Below are 17,232 nucleotides of genomic sequence, written 5' to 3' on the forward strand. Positions count from 1 at the left end.
AGGCTAAAGAAATTTGGCTTGTCACCAAAAGCACTCACAAACTTCTACAGATGCACAATCGAGAGCATCCTGTTGGGCTGTATCACCGCCTGGTACGGCAACTGCTCCACCCACAACCGTAATGCTCTCCAGAGGGTGGTGAGGTCTGCACAACGCATCACTGGGGGCAAACTACCTGCCCTCCAGGACAACTACACCACCCGATGTCACAGGAAGGCCATAAAGACCATCAAGGACAACAACCATCCGAGCCACTGCCTGTTCACCCCGCTATCATCCAGAAGGCGAGGTCAGTACAGGTGCATCAAAGCAGGGACCGAGAGACTGAAAAACAGCTTCTATCTCAAGGCCATCAGACTGTTAAACAGCCACCACTAACATCGAGCTGCTGCTGCCAACATACTGACTCAACTCCAACTCACTTTAATAATGGAAATTGATGGAAATTGATCAAAAATGTATCACTAGCCACTTTAAACAATGCCACTTAATATAATGTATATGTATATACTGTACTCTATATCATCTACTGCATCTTGCCATCTTTATATAATACATGTATCACTAGCCACTTTAAACTATGCACTTTTATGTTTACATACCCTACATTACTCATCTCATATGTATATACTGTACTCGATACCATCTACTGCATCTTGCCTATGCCGTTCTGAACCATCACTCATTCATATATCTTTATGCACATATTCTTTATCCCTTTACACTTGTGTGTATAAGGTAGTAGTTGTGGAATTGTTAGGTTAGATTACTCGTTGGTTATTACTGCATTGTCGGAACTAGAAGCACAAGCATTTCGCTGCACTCGCATTAACATCTGCTAACCATGTGTATGTGACAAATACAATTTGATTTGATTTGTTTGCTCTGGCAGACCTGGTTGCTCTGGCAGAACTGGTTTGCTCTGGGAGAACTGGTTGCTCTGGCAGACCGGTTTGCTCTGGCAGAACTGGTTGCTCTGGCAGACCTGGTTGCTCTGGCAGACCTGGTTGCTCTGGCAGAACTGGTTTGCTCTGGCAGACCAGTTTGCTCTGGCAGAACTGGTTTGCTCTGGCAGACCGGGTTGCTCTGGCAGAACTGGTTTGCTCTGGCAGAACTGGTTGCTCTGGCAGAACTGGTTGCCTGGTTGCTCTGGCAGACCTGGTTGCTCTGGCAGAACTGGTTGCTCTAGCAGAACTGGTTGCCTGCTTGCTCTGGCAGACCTGGTTGCTCTGGCAGAACTGGTTGCTCTGGCAGAACTGGTTGCTCTGGCAGAACTGGTTGCCCTGGCAGAACTGGTTGCTCTGGCAGAACTGGTTGCTCTGGCAGAACTGGTTGCTCTGGCAGACCTGGGCCAAAATGTGGAAAGAACTTCTCTAATACTTGGTTTAGTTTGGTCGGTACAATGACCCAGTGGAATAGTCCCAAAAATGGACTATTTTTGCCAAACATACCTTCGTAAAACTGACTATTGACTTCAGCGATGTCATTTACAAAATAGCCTCCAACACTACTCAGCAAATTGGAAGCAGTCTATCACAGTTCCATCCGTTTTGTCATCAAAGCCCCATATACTACCCACCACTGCGACCTGTATGCTCTCGTTGGCTGGCCCTCGCTTCATACACGTCGCCAAACCCACTGGCTCCAGGTCATCTGTAAGTCTTTGCTAGGTAAAGCCCTGCCTTATCTCAGCTCCCTGGTCACCATAGCAGCACCCACCCGTAGCATGCGCTCCAGCAGGTATATCTCTTCACTGGTCACCCCCAAAGCCAATTCCTCCTTCAGCCGCCTTTCCTTCCAGTTCTCTGCTGCCAATGACTGGAAGGAACTGTAAAAATCACTGAAGCTGGAGACTCATATCTCCCTCACTAGCTTTAAGCACCAGCTGTCAGAGCAGCTCACAGATCACTGCACCTGTACATGACCCATCTGTAAATAGCCCATCCAACTACCTCATCCCCATACTGTTATTTATTTTATTTATTTTGCTCCTTTGCACCCAAGTATCTCTACTTGCACACTCATCTTCTGCACATCTATCACTCCCGTGTTTAATTGCTATATTGTAATTATTTACCCACTATGGCCTATTTATTGCCTTATCTGCACACAGTGTATATACAAAAACATTTTTTAACCCTTTTTCTCCCCAATTTTGTGGTATCCAATTAGTAGTAGTTACTATCTTGTCTCACTGCTGCAACTCGTGTACGGACTCGGGAGAGGCGAAGGTCAGGGAGCCATGCGTCCTCCGAAACACAACCCAACCCAGCCGCACTGCTTCTTGACACAATGCACATCCACAGCCAGCCGCACCAATGTGTCGGAGGAAACACCGTACACCTAGCGACCTGGTCAGCGTGCACTGATGAGCCCGATGAGACAAGGATATCCCTGCCGGCCAAACCCTCCCTAACCTCGGCTGCGGCAGAGCCTTGGCTCAAATCTAGAATCTCTGGTGGCACAGCTAGCACTGCGATGCAGTGCCTTAGACCACTGCGCCACCCGGGAGGCCCGTGTATATACTTTTTTCTATTGTATTATTGACTGTATGTTTGTTTATTCCATGTGTAAATCGGTGTTGTTGTTTGTGTTGCACTGCTGTGCTTTATCTTGGCCAGGTCGCAGTTGTAAATGAGGACTTGTTCTCAACTAGCCTACATGGTTAAATAAAGGTGAAATTAAAAATATACAAAAATTAAAAAATTGTCATCAAGGATCTCTCTGTACTTTGCTCTGTTCATCTTTGCCTCAATCCTGACTAGTCTCCCAGTCCCTGCCGCTGAAAAACATCCCCACAGCATGATGCTGCCACCACCATGCTTCATCGTAGGGATGGTGCCAGGTTTCCTCCAGACGTGATGCTTGGCATTCAGGCCAAAGAGTTCAATCTTGGTTTCATCAGACCATAGAATCTTGTTTCTCATGGTCTGAGAGTCTTTAGTCACCTTTTGGTAAAGTCCAAGAGGGCTGTCATGTGCCTTTTACTGAGGACTGGCTTCTGTCTGGCCACTCTACCATAAAGGCCTGATTGGTGGAGTGCTTCAGAGATGGTTGTCCTTCTTGAAGGTTCTCCCATCTCCACAGAGGAACTCTGGAGCTCTGTCAGAGTGACCATCGGGTCTTGGTCCCCTCCCTGACCAAGGCCATTCTCCCCCGATTGCTCAGTTTGGCCAGTCTGACAGCTCTAGGAAGAGTCTTGGTGGTTCCAAACTTCTTCCATTTAAGAATGTTGGAGGCCACTGTGTTCTTGGGAACCTTCAATGCTGCAGAAATATTTTGGTACCCTTCCCCAGATCCGTTCCTCGACACAATCTTGTCTCGGAGCTCTATGGACAATTCCTTTGACCTCATGGCTTGGTTTATGCTCTGACATGCACTGTCAACTGTGGGACTTTATACAGACAGGTGTGTGACTTTCCAAATCATGTCGGGTTGCAAGTGGCCAAGTGGTTAGAGCGTTGGACTAGTAACCGGAAGGTTACAAGATCGAATCCCAGAGCTGACAAGGTCAAAATCTGTCGTTCTGCCCCTGAACGACATAATAAGAATTTGTTCTTAACTGACTTGCCTAGTTAAAAATAAATGTCCAATCAATTGAATTTACCACAGGTGGACTCCAATCAAGTTGTAGAAACATCTCAAGGATGATCAATGGACACAGGATGAACCTGAGCTCAATTTAGAGTATCATAGCAAAGAGTCAGATTACTTATATAAATAAGATATTTCTGTTTGATTTTTTTAATTTGCAAACATTTCTAAAAACATGTTTTCGCTTTGTCATTATGGGGTATTGTGTCTAGATTGCAAAAAAATATATATATATTTAATCAATTTTAGAAAAGGCTGTAACGCAACAAAATATGAAAAAAGTCAAGGGGTCTGAATATTTCCCGAAGGCACTGTACATGACTGATATACAGAATGATACCTGACTGATATACACAATAATAAATGACTGACATACACAATGGAAGGTTAGGTCTGTGTAACATAGAATATGTACTCCATGAGATTTTAAACATTATTCGTAGGCTAGATGGAAGGTTAGGCCTGGGCGACAAGTAGCCTAGCGGTTAAGAGCATTGGGCCAGTAACCGAAAGGTTGCTGGTTAAAATCACTGAGCTGACTAGGTGAAAAATCTGTTGCTGTGCCCTTGAGCAAGGCGAAGGACCTGAGCAAGATGGAAGGTTAAGTCTGTGTAACATAGAGTATGTAGTTCAGGAGCTTTGAACCATTATTTGTGTTCTATGGACCTGAGCAAGATGGCAATCTTACCTGGCTGTCCAGCAGGTCCAGAGTCTCCCTTGCGGCCGAAGGCTCCACTGAATCCTGGCGGTCCTTCAGGACCGGGGTCCCCTGGTTGACCGGGCTGACCTGAAACAGACAAGAGGACTCAGTGAGTGGTCTCCATTTGAGGGGAAAACTAACTTCCTCCAGTAACTAGCTAACTGCAGCTTTAAGCCTTCTCTGGTAAAACTAAGCTAACTGCAGCTTTAAGCCTTCTCTGGCAAAACGAAGCTAACTGCAGCTTTAAGCCTTCTCTGGTAAAACGAAGCTAACTGCAGCTTTAAGCCTTCTCTGGCAAAACGAAGCTAACTGCAGCTTTAAGCCTTCTCTGGTAAAACGAAGCTAACTGCAGCTTTAAGCCTTCTCTGGCAAAACGAAGCTAACTGCAGCTTTAAGCCTTCTCTGGTAAAACGACGCTAACTGCAGCTTTAAGCCTTCTCTGGCAAAACGAAGCTAACTGCAGCTTTAAGCCTTCTCTGGCAAAACGAAGCTAACTGCAGCTTTAAGCCTTCTCTGACAAAACAACGCTAACTGCAGCTTTAAGGCTTCTCTGGCAAAACGACGCTAACTGCAGCTTTAAGCCTTCTCTGGCAAAACGATGCTAACTGCAGCTTTAAGCCTTCTCTGGCAAAACGACGCTAACTGCAGCTTTAAGCCTTCTCTGGTAAAACGACGCTAACTGCAGCTTTAAGCCTTCTCTGGCAAAACGAAGTTAACTGCAGCTTTAAGCCTTCTCTGGTAAAACGAAGCTAACTGCAGCTTTAAGCCTTCTCTGGCAAAACGAAGCTAACTGCAGCTTTAAGCCTTCTCTGGTAAAACGAAGCTAACTGCAGCTTTAAGCCTTCTCTGGCAAAACGAAGCTAACTGCAGCTTTAAGCCTTCTCTGGTAAAACGAAGCTAACTGCAGCTTTATAAATTAAGTCCTGTATCAAACAGACACTGGGTGTGACAGTCCAATGACCTGAGCGTCCCTCCTGTCCGGGAGGTCCTTGGGAGCCACGGTTGCCTGGCAGACCTGAAGGGCCAGGGGGGCCACGTTCTCCCTTCAGTGGGATGGGGGTCGCAGCGACACCTGGGTCACCTTGGATTCCTGGAGTTAACAAAGACGGAGGTCAGAGTGTATGTGTGTGTGAGATCGCTAACAGACACCCACTGCTTTTAGCCATTCATCTTTCTGGTGTTTCTCCTTTAGTATGCAACACTAGACTCACCAGCAGGACCAGGATCTCCAGGATCTCCAGGGAGACCGGATGATCCAGGCCTTCCAGATTCTCCCTTTAGTCCTGGAGTGGAAACAGAGAGGTAGAGAGAGTGAGGGAGGGGGATGAAAAAGAGAGAGAGAAGGAGTGGAGAGAGAGAGAGGGAGAAGGGGGAGAGAGGGAGAGGGAGGAGAGATGGAGAGGGAAGGAGTGGAGAGAGAGGGAGAGGGAAGGAGTGAAGAGAATTAACGTCAGTGTTGACAATGTCAATGTTTTTGCTAATGTAAACGTATGTAATAATGCTGTTACTCGTTTACCTGGGAATCCGGGTACGCCGGGAAGTCCGATGTCTCCCTTCAGCCCGCTGCCACCAGAAGGGCCAGGAATACCCTGGTCACATGATAGGGGAGAGGTCATGGGTCATGTGACATCACAATCCCAGATGGAATTCTAATTTACTTCACACAATCCCAAACCAACCCATAGCCCCTTTCCCCGGGTTAGGATCTATATTTGAGAGTAGAGGATCAATGAAAGCAATTTGGTCCATGATTGAAATGGAATTCATCCTGCTATCAATATCTATGGATCTAAGTTGTTTGGTTCCTTACTGGGAATCCGGGCGATCCCAATTCTCCCTTCGCTCCGGGGAAACCAGGGGATCCGGAAGATCCAGGGATTCCCTTCTCACCTTTGGTCCCTCCGCTGCCCCCAGGGCCACGGGGACCCTCGGGGCCAGGAGGACCTTCACACACAGAGGTCAGAGGTCAGAGGTCAGAGATAACAAACAACTCAACCTGACATTATAACAAAAAACAATATTAGTAACCATAGAGTTCAAACTAGATCTATCTGATCCATCTCTATGGTTACTGTAGAACACTATCTGATCCATCTCTATGGTTACTGTGGAACACTATCTGAGCCATCTCTATGGTGACTGTAGAACACTATCTGATCCATCTCTATGGTTACTGTGGAACACTATCTGATCCATCTCTATGGTTACTGTGGAACACTATCTGATCCATCTCTATGGTTACTGTATAACACTATCTGATCCATCTCTATGGTTACTGTGGAACACTATCTGATCCATCTCTATGGTTACTGTAGAACACTATCTGATCCATCTCTATGGTTACTGTGGAACACTATCTGATCCATCTCTATGGTTACTGTATAACACTATCTGATCCATCTCTATGGTTACTGTATAACACTATCTGATCCATCTCTATGGTTACTGTACTAACCTGTTGTAATACAGTTGGTTTTATGAAACACACCCATTCAAATTTCACTGTAGCTGTATAGCTACTATACATACAACCATTTAAAAATACAGTATGAATCAGAGGAAGCTATTGGGAGGAGCTATAGGAGGATGGGCTCATTGTAACTGCTGGAATGGAATAAATGTAACGGAGTCAAATATGTGGATTCCATATGTTTGATACCGTTCCATTCATATCATCCCATCCATTACAATGAGCCCGTCCTCCTATAGCTCCTCCCAGCATCCTCTTCTGGTATGAATACAGTACAAAAGGTGGGTAAGTGTGTGTTCAAGTGTGTTTAGTTTATTTTGGGGTGTATTCTTGTGTGTGTACAGTTTATGTGTAGCCTACAGTTCTTTATTAGGCTACACTTCCCATCCTGAAAAAATGAAAAGTGGTTAGAAAATCAGCAACGTGGTAAAGTCGTACCCAATCCAACAAGACGCTAGCGAGAGCCAGTCTGTTTGTGCTATCATTCCAATAATGCAAAGGAGTTGGCAAGAGCACAAACGGATCAGGGACCAGGGCTAACAAAAATGGCCGCTATTCAATATGAACACAGATCAGTATTATCACAACAGAACCACCGTGGTCATCATCATCAAACACCATGGAGTCTAACCTGGAGGACCTAAGTATCCCAGAATTCCCTGTATAGCAGAGCCGGGCGGCAGAATGTGCAGGGGTAAAACAAGAGTTAGCATAGACACAGGATAACTAGCATCTGACACAGCCAGATCTCAATGGAAAACCAAATGAACTGTTTTAAGAAGTCAAATCTTATGCAGCTTATTTTCAATATCGTTATTTCATTTAAATTAATACCTGCTTGGGGTTTGGCTGTGTACATATGATGAAACGGAAGTATTTGTAATAGTTTGAAAGGGAAAGCTAAATAGTGTCAGTTCTTAAAGTATTTAACGATAATGGAGAAAATGCTAACATCTCTATATTATCTTACTGTCACGTTCCTGACCTGTTTCTGTTAGTTTTGTATGTGTTAGTTGGTCAGGACGTGAGTTTGGGTGGGCAGTCTATGTTTTCTGTTTCTATGTTTGTTTAAGGGTTGCCTGGTATGGCTCTCAATTAGAGGCAGGTGTTTGGCGTTTCCTCTAATTGAGAGTCATATTAAGGTAGGTGTTTTCACACTGTTTGTTGTGGGTGGTTGTCTCCTGTGTCTGTGTATGTCATTGCGCCACACGGGACTGTTGTCGGTTTGTTTGTTTTTTTCGGTTTATGTAGTCTGTTCCTGTTTCATGCGTTCTTCGTTATATGTAAGTTCTTATGTTCAGGTGCGTCTACGTTGTTTGTTGTTTTGTAGTTAATCAAGTATAGTTCGTTTTTTTGTCTTCGTTGTTTTGTCGTGTCTAAATAAATATGTTGTCTAAGTATCACGCTGCGTCTTGGTTCAATCCATGCTCCTCCTCTTCGGATGAAGTGGAAGAGGAGAACCGTTACACTTACACGACATAATGCTAAATTCATGTTGATCAACTACTTAATCACCAAATGAGTCAATTCCAAGTTTAACACAATTACTGTATTTAGTGTTAGAAGTTTATGTGTTAATAACTAACATATTATTCATTGAAATTATCATCAGAAATTGTTGTTGCTAAAAAAGGTTTTGATTATTTCTAAACATGGTTTGTTTTACAAAATCTCAGTCTTACCACATTTGAAGACGAAACATATGAAAACATTCTAGCAAAAGTTACGTCCTTTTAGTTAAGGTTCTTTGACCAGTGTGAGTACTCAATCAGAGGAAAATTGAGATTAGCAGGAGTAAAAAAGGCATGATCAGAAATTAAATGAAGAAAGTAATTTATGAAATCAAGAGATCCAAGATCATTTGGCAACACTTAGAACACACAGCGCAGTCAAAGGTTCTAGATTTGTTTTCCAGAACAGGGTCACAGTGAGATTAAATAGTTCAACATTTTGTTCTAGGTCAGGAGAACATGCAGTAGGACAGAAGCCTGGGTACTGGAACTCTGACCTGAGGGACCTGGTCACGGACACGTGTCATCAGAGGGGGCGGGGCCACACCACAGGGGGTGGAGCCAAGCCACAGGAAACAGGAAGTACATGTCATCGCACTCAACACTATATGGGGATGACGCTAGTCACACACCGAGCTGGGCTAGTATTACTGGGCTCAGTAATGCTTGATATAATATTATTAATAGAAAGTAAATACAGGTAACTGCCTAAATAATGGAAATTGAGGGATACAAAGTATATTGAAAGCAGGTGCTTCTACACAGGTGTGATCCCTGAGTTATTTAAGCAATCAACATCCCATCATGCTTAGCGTCATGTATATAAGTGCTGGGCAGGCCGTTATTTTGGCTACCATGGTCAATACCGCCATCCACAGGACACGACCGGTCATTGAATGGTTCGATGAGCCTGAACAAGGATGTAAACCATATGAAATGGCCGTCTCAGTCATCAGGTCTCAACCCAATTGAACACTTATGGGAGAGTTTGGAACAGCGTTTTCCACCACCGTCAAACAAAACACCAAATGATGGAATTTGTTGCATCTCTCCGATAGAGCTCCAGGCAGTTGTAGAATCTAGGCAGAGGTGCAGAGAAGCTGCTCTGGCTTGTGGTGGCCCAACGCCCTATTAAGATGCTTCATGTTGGTGTTTCCTTTATTTTGGCAGTTACCTGTACGTGTAACTAGATCTCTAATAGAAGATACTTTTGGGAGGTATTTTCTAGTACAGCTATAGGTGGTAAGGAGATAGTGATTTGAGGAAATCGAATAGAATGCTCTAGACCCCTGGAACTCTGGACCTGGAAGCCAGATCCACTTTGTGTTTTCATTGTTCCCCTCTAATCAGGGACTGATTTAGACCTGGGACACCAAGGTGGGTGCAATTAATGATCAAGTAGAACAGAAAACCAGCAGGCTCCGGACCTCGTAGAGTCAGAGTTGAATACCGCTGGCATAGAGGATTATAGACCTATAGCAATCCCCTTTTAGACACATTATCAATGTGACTCTATGTATAGGGAATTGGAATTAAATCTGAAATTAAATCATGTTAAATTGCTCATGTTTGAACTGAGCCCAGTTAGTCCAACTCTGTGCTATAGGCTGGCGTTGTGATTCAGGTGTACTTGGACACGCATGGCCCGTGCAGGACAGTGGAGCGACAGATACAGATCACTGTGGCAGAAACACAGACGAGTCACAGACAAACCTTCTCAGTCTTAAGTGCAGTATACAGTCAGGGTCCATGTCATAGCTGACATCTACACTCAAAATGTTTAGTTGAAACTTGCAATGCATTTTTAACTAATGGTCCGTAATAATAATCAATTCACTTTATACTGTAGTTAATAGTGGTCTTTCTTGTTTCGAGATTCATTCCCCAAAACATTAGTTTAACATTAGCAATAGTTAAAGATAAGCTAGTTTTCTCCCCTTACTAATATAACACAGCTAAACTGTTACAGGTTTGACTCTGGCTCAACTGCATCACGCCAATCTAACGTAACTAGACAAACACAGACATCAACAGGACCCACACATCAGAGATGAAGAGATCAGGAACCGTTCCTCTGCAACCGAGAGGGGGAGGGGATGAGGGGACGCAAGTATGAACAACAAACAGATGGATGGATAGATAGATGGAGAACGTAGACATTGGGCGTCTCTCTCAACCCCGGCGGAGAGAGAGACACACTGATTGGTGTGTGGTAGCAGCACACCCTAACATTTCGCAGTAATAGGCTAGAGGGGTGGGGTACGTTTGCTTGCAATGTGCATGGTGGTGGTGGTGATACAATCGGTTGGTTTGGGTCAGTGCTCAGTGTGTACAATGCAGTTCGACGATGGTGATTTGAGTGAATGTGTGTGTTTGTGCTCAGTGACATAGCTGATCTGGGACCAGTGGTGATTGACAAAGAGGTTCACGGCTCATGCAAATCAATGGGATTAACATGAAGAATTCGCACAACTGCAGTATGTCAGTTAGGCATAGTTTGCTGCCTGGTTTTCACCTGGATTTGGGTGGGTTGGTTGTGTGTGTGTGTGTGTGTGTGTGGGGGGGGGGGGGGTGAGTATCTTTCAATAATCTATCTATCTACAGTGCATTCGGAAAGCATTCAGACCCCTTCCCCTTTTCTACATTTTGTTATGTTACAGCCTTATTCTAAAATGGTTAAATAAAAATGTTCCCCATCAATCTACACACAATACCCCACAATGACAAAGCAAAAACTTTTTTGCAAATGTATGAAAAATAGGTCTCCCGAGTGACGCAGCGTCTAAGGCACTGCATCACAGTGCTTGAGGCATCACTACAAACCTGGGTTCGATCCCAGGCTGTGTCACAACTGGCCGTGACCGCAAGTCCCATAGAGCGGCGGACAATTGGCCCAGCGTTGTCCGGGTTAGGGGAGGGTTTGGCTGGGGGGGCCTTTACTTGGCTCATCGCACTCTAGCAACTCCTTGTGGCGGCGGGACGCCTGCAGACTGACTTTGGGCGTCAGTTGAACGCTGTTTCCTCTGACACATTGGTACAGCTGGCTTCCGGTTTAACCGAGTGGGTGTTAAGAAGCGCGGTCATGTTTCGGAGGACGCCATGACTCGACCTTCGCCTCCTGAGCCCGTTGGGGAGTTGCAGCGATGAGACAAGATCGTAATTGGATCACAATTGGAAATCACGAAATTTGAGTGAAAAAGGGGGTAAAATATATATATATATATATATAAACATGTACATTAATACCTTATTAACATAAGTATTCAGACCCTTTGCTATGAGACTGAAATTGAGCTCAGGTACATCCTGTTTCGATTGATCATCCTTGAGATGTTTCTTCAACTGATTGGAGTCCACCTATGGTAAATTCAAATGATTGGACATGATTTGGAAAGGCACACACCTGTCTATATATAAGGTCCCACAATTGACAGTGCATGTCAGAGCAAAAACCAAGCCATGAGGTCAAATTAATTGTCCGTAGAGCTCCGAGACATGATTGTGTCGAGGCAAAGATATGGGGAAGGGTATCAAAAAATGTATGCAGCATTGAAGGTCCCCAAGAATACAGTGGCCTCCATCATTCTTAAATGGAAGAAGTTTGGAACCACCAAGACTCTTCCTAGAGCTGAGCAATCAGAGGAGACCCGATGGTCACTCTGACAGAGCTCCAGAGTTCCTCTGTGGAGATAAGATAACCTTCCAGAATGACAACCATCTCTGCAGCACTCCACCAATCAAGCTACTCCTCGGTAAAAGGAACATGACAGCACGTTTGGAGTTTGCCAAAAGGCACCTAAATGACTCTCAGACCATGTGAAACAAGATTCTCTGGTCTGATGAAACCAAGATTGAACTCTTTGGCCTGAATGTCAAGCGTCACGTCTGGAGGAAACCTGGCACCATCCCATTCCCTACGGTGAAGCATGGTGGTGGCAGCATCATGCTGTGGGGATGTTTTTCAGCGGCAGGGACTGGGAGACTAGTCAGGGTCGAGGAAAAGATGAACAGAGCAAAGTACAGAGAGATCCTTGATGAAAAGCTGCTCCAGAGTGCTGAGGACCTCAGACTGGGGTGAAGGTTCACCTTCCAAAAGGACAGCGACACTAAGCACACAGCCAAGAAAACACAGGAGTGGCTTCAAGACAAGTCTCTGAATGTCCTTGAACCTGATTGAACATCTCTGGAGAGACCTGAAAATAGCTGTGCAGCGACACTCCCCATCCAACTTGACAGAGCTTGAGAGGATCTGCTGAGAAGAATGGGAGAAACTCTCCAAATACAGGTGTGCCAAGCTTGTAGCGTCATACCCAAGAAGACTCAAGGCTGTAATCGCTGCCAAAGGTGCTTTAACAAAGTACCGAGTAAAGGGTCTGAAAACTTATGTAATGTGATATCAGTTTAATTTTTTTTATAAATAAGCAAACATTTCTAAAAAGGTAAAAAGGTATTGTGTGTAGATTGATGAGGGAAAAAAACGATTTAATCAACTTTTGAATAAGGATGTAATGTGGAAACATTCAAGGAGTCTGAATCCTATCTATGTATCTATCTATCTAATGTCCTTCCCAGTCCATGACTCAATACATTTTTTAAATATTAACTGTAACATACACCAACCAGGACATTCTACACTTCAAAATGGCCAGAAAACCAGGCAGTAACGTTGGTTATCAGGTGATGGAGTGATCGATTCATAACATACCTCCTCTTCCAGGGGGGCCGGGGGATCCACTGTTACCCTTGGGCCCCTGGAGGGCCACACCTGGGGCACCAGGGGGCCCGATGCTCCCGGGGGACCCAGGTTGGCCGGGAAAGCCCATCTCTCCCTTCTGACCAGGGAACCCAGGGTTACCCGGAAGACCAGGGGCGCCAAAATCTCCCTTAGCACCTGGAGGGGACAGACGGCAACCACACAGGGTCATTTCAGAATCAGAATCACTTTAATTCGCCAAGTACATTTACACATACCTGGAAATTGACTAAGTGAATTGACTCAGTGAATTTGTGCTGCCAGCAATAGACAAATTGTAAAGACAGAGTACAAACGGAATACAAACGTTATACAGACAGTATATACAATATAAATACAGCAAACCTGAAACATTGAACATTTGGTGTTGTGGGCGAGAAGTGTTGATTGAAGGATGTTGGTCGATGTAGAGTAGTAGTAGTAGTAGTAGTAGTAGTAGTTGTTATAGTATAAGTAGTAGTAGTAGTAGTTGTTATAGTATAAGTAGTAGTAGTAGTAGTTGTTATAGTATAAGTAGAAGTAGTGGTCGTAGTAGTAGTAGTAGTAGTTGTTATAGTATAAGTAGTAGTTGTGGTCGTAGTAGTAGTAGTTGTTATAGTATAAGTAGTAGTAGTGGTCGTAGTAGTAGTAGTAGTAGTAGTAGTAGTTGTTATAGTATAAGTAGTAGTAGTGGTCGTAGTAGTAGTAGAAGTAGTGGTAGTAGTAGTAGCAGTGGTAGTAGTAGTAGTAGTAGTAGTAGTAGTAGTAGTAGTAGTTATAGTATAAGTAGTAGTAGTGGTCGTAGTAGTAGTAGTAGTAGTAGTAGTTATAGTATAAGTAGTAGTAGTGGTCGTAGTAGTAGTAGTAGTAGAAGTAGTGGTAGTAGTAGTAGTAGTAGTAGTGGTTGTAGTAGTAGTACTAGTAGTAGTAGTGGTTGTAGTAAAAGTAGTAGTGGTTGTAGTAAAAGTAGTAGTGGGTGTAGTAAAAGCAGTAGTGGTTGTAGTAAAAGTAGTAGTAGTAGTGGTAGTAGTAGTAGTGGTTGTAGTAGTAGTAGTGGTTGTAGTAGTAGTAGTGGTTGTAGTAGTAGTAGTAGTAGTAGTAGTAGTAGTAGTAGTAGTAGTTGTAGTAGCAGCAGTAGTAGTTGTAGTAGCAGCAGTAGTAGTAGTAGTAGTAGTAGCAGCAGTAGTATTAGCAGTGGTTGTAGTAGTAGTAGCAGTAGTAGTAGCAGCAGTAGTGGTTGTAGCAGTAGTAGTAGTAGCAGTAGTAGCAATAGTAGTAGTAGCAGCAGTAGTTTTAGTAGTGGTTGTAGTAGTGGTAGTAGTAGTAGTAGCAGCAGCAATAGCATTTGTAGCAGTAGCAGCAGTAGCAGTAGCAGTGAATTGACTCAGTGAATTGGTGCTGCCAGCAATAGACAAATTGTAAAGACAGAATACAAACATTATACAGACAGTATATACAATATAAATACAGCAAAACTGAAACATTGAACATTTGGTGTTGTGGGGGAGAAGTGTTGATTGAAGGATGTTGGTCGATGTAGAGTAGTAGTAGTAGTAGTAGTAGTAGTTGTTATAGTATAAGTAGTAGTAGTGGTGGTCGTAGTAGTAGTAGTAGTAGTAGTAGTAGTAGTAGTTGTTATAGTATAAGTAGTAGTAGTGGTGGTCGTAGTAGTAGTAGTAGTAGTAGTAGTAGTAGTAGTTGTTATAGTATAAGTAGTAGTAGTGGTCGTAGTAGTAGTAGTAGTAGTAGTAGTAGTAGTAGTAGTGGTAGTAGAGGTGGCAGCAGTAGCAGTAGCAGTAGTAGTAGTAGTAGAGTTTTGTGGTGTGCGTGGTGTGTGTGGTGTGTGTATGCTGTGTGTATTGTGTCTGTATGATGTGTATGGAATGTGTGGTGTGTGTATGATGTGTGTATGGTGTCTGTATGGTGTCTGTATGGTGGGTACAATCAAGTGGTGTGACTCTCACCTGGTGACCCTGGGAGACCAGGAGAACCGGGGCCGCCGAAACCAGAAAGACCTGGAAGAGAAGAAGATCATAGGAAAAAAGAGGAGTGAGATTTAGACATCCAACTATTATATAACACATTTTGGAAGAATCATAATTTTCAAAGAGATTTGAAAGAGAATAGTCATACCCTTACACAAGTACATGGTCTTTCTGCGTAATATCGCCATGACAAGAAAAACTCAGTGACGAGAACTGTATCATGGGTAATGTAGTTATCTCGTGTGACTACGCCACCTACCTTGGTCTCCTTTGACTCCCGCTGGTCCAGGGATTCCGTCGCGGCCTGCCTGACCCTTGTCGCCTGGGAACCCAGGTGATCCGGCACGGCCATTCTCTCCCGGTCGCCCGGGGCCTCCGGCGGGACCGGGGTTACCAGGGGTACCGTCCAGACCCTTAGGCCCGGGAATACCGGGAGAACCTAAATGAATTACCGCAAAGACAGACGGACAGATTTAATGACAAAGGTAGATGGATTTTACATGAAGACACTATTCCTGGTTTTCCCACTGTACAGCACTGGTGGTTAGCACCATAACCGTTAGTTACCGGAAGCGTACCTTGGAATCCTGGGAGGCCGGGGTCGCCTTTGGCTCCGGGGCCGCCGGGAAACCCTGGAAGACCTGGTGTTCCGGGAGTTCCTTTCTCTCCATTTTGTCCGGGGAATCCCGACCGACCGGGCTCACCCTGTGTGTGAGAGTGTGTGAGAGTGTGTGTGTGAGAGAGAGAGTGGAATAAAGTTACATTATAGATAGAGAACAGTCATTTATCTAATATTGAAAGTAAAACTAACAGTACTAGCTCGACAACTACTGATAATAAAGATAACAACTTCATCAATATAGCACTTTTCTATATATTACAAATCTCATTCATATTGAGTAGACAGTTCACTACAAAATACTCAAATAACTCATCTAAACCTGGAGAGATAAAGATTCAAGCATAAAGGAACCCATGGTTCTATGCGGTTCTAAAGTCATTTCCATACCTTGGGACCTGTAGCTCCTGTGGCACCAAATCCGGGGGAACCTGGGTCTCCTTTAGCTCCGGGGAACCCTGGTGCTCCTGAACTACCGGGTACGCCCGACCGACCTAGCTGACCTGGAGTTCCTTTCGCTCCTGTGGGTCCTGTGACATCATCATAAATGGACAATAAGATTAGCGCAGTTGGCCAAATAGAGTTCATTCACAACACTCCAACTGTGATCCATTTATCAATCAGTTCACTGACAACACTAATCAATCAGTTCACTGACAACACTAATCAATCAGTTCACTGACAACAGTAATCAATCAGTTCACTGACAACAGTAATCAATCAGTTCACTGACAACAGTAATCAATCAGTTCACTGACAACAGTAATCAATCAGTTCACTGACATATGAGGTTATACAACATGGTGGTGATGATATGAGGTTATATAACATGGTGGTGATGATATGAGGTTATATAACATGATGGTGATGATATGAGGTTATATAACATGATGGTGATGATATGAGGTTATACAACATGATGGTGATGATATGAGGTTATATAACATGATGGTGATGGTGATGATATGAGGTTATATAACATGATGGTGATGATATGAGGTTATATAACATGGTGGTGATGATATGAGGTTATATAACATGATGGTGATGATATGAGGTTATATAACATGATGGTGATGGTGATGATATGAGGTTATATAACATGATGGTGATGATATGAGGTTATACAACATGATGGTGATGATATGAGGTTATATAACATGGTGGTGATGATATGAGGTTATATAACATGATGGTGATGATATGAGGTTATATAACATGATGGTGATGATATGAGGTTATATAACATGGTGGTGATGATATGAGGTTATATAACATGATGGTGATGATATGAGGTTATACAACATGATGGTGATGATATGAGGTTATATAACATGGTGGTGATGATATGAGGTTATATAACATGATGGTGATGATATGAGGTTATACAGCATGATGGTGATGGTGATGATATGAGGTTATATAACATGATGGTGATGATATGAGGTTATATAACATGATGGTGATGATATGAGGTTATACAGCATGATGGTGATGGTATGAGGTTATATAACATGATGGTGATGATATGAGGTTATACAACATGATGGTGATGATATGAGGTTATACAACATGGTGGTGATGATATGAGGTTATACAACATGATGGTGATGATATGAGG

General features: G+C 43.7%; 1 protein-coding gene across 1 annotated transcript in view; it reads right to left on the bottom strand.

Annotated features, from left to right (window-relative positions):
- Positions 1-17,232, bottom strand: part of LOC120030510 (collagen alpha-5(IV) chain-like) — a 103,713-nt gene that overhangs the window by 10,433 nt on the left and 76,048 nt on the right. Inside the window, exons 37-46 of the mRNA XM_038975918.1 lie at positions 16,002-16,141; positions 15,571-15,697; positions 15,252-15,431; positions 14,972-15,022; positions 12,977-13,166; positions 6,105-6,198; positions 5,811-5,883; positions 5,506-5,577; positions 5,256-5,375; positions 4,283-4,381 (exon numbers count right to left, since the gene is read on the bottom strand). Of these exons, the coding sequence (XP_038831846.1) occupies positions 4,283-4,381; positions 5,256-5,375; positions 5,506-5,577; positions 5,811-5,883; positions 6,105-6,198; positions 12,977-13,166; positions 14,972-15,022; positions 15,252-15,431; positions 15,571-15,697; positions 16,002-16,141 (1,146 nt within the window). The remainder of the gene's footprint in view (positions 1-4,282; positions 4,382-5,255; positions 5,376-5,505; positions 5,578-5,810; positions 5,884-6,104; positions 6,199-12,976; positions 13,167-14,971; positions 15,023-15,251; positions 15,432-15,570; positions 15,698-16,001; positions 16,142-17,232) is intronic.

The sequence above is a fragment of the Salvelinus namaycush genome, chromosome 36 (genome assembly GCF_016432855.1).
Source record: "Salvelinus namaycush isolate Seneca chromosome 36, SaNama_1.0, whole genome shotgun sequence".
NCBI classification, from domain to species: Eukaryota; Metazoa; Chordata; class Actinopteri; order Salmoniformes; family Salmonidae; genus Salvelinus; species Salvelinus namaycush.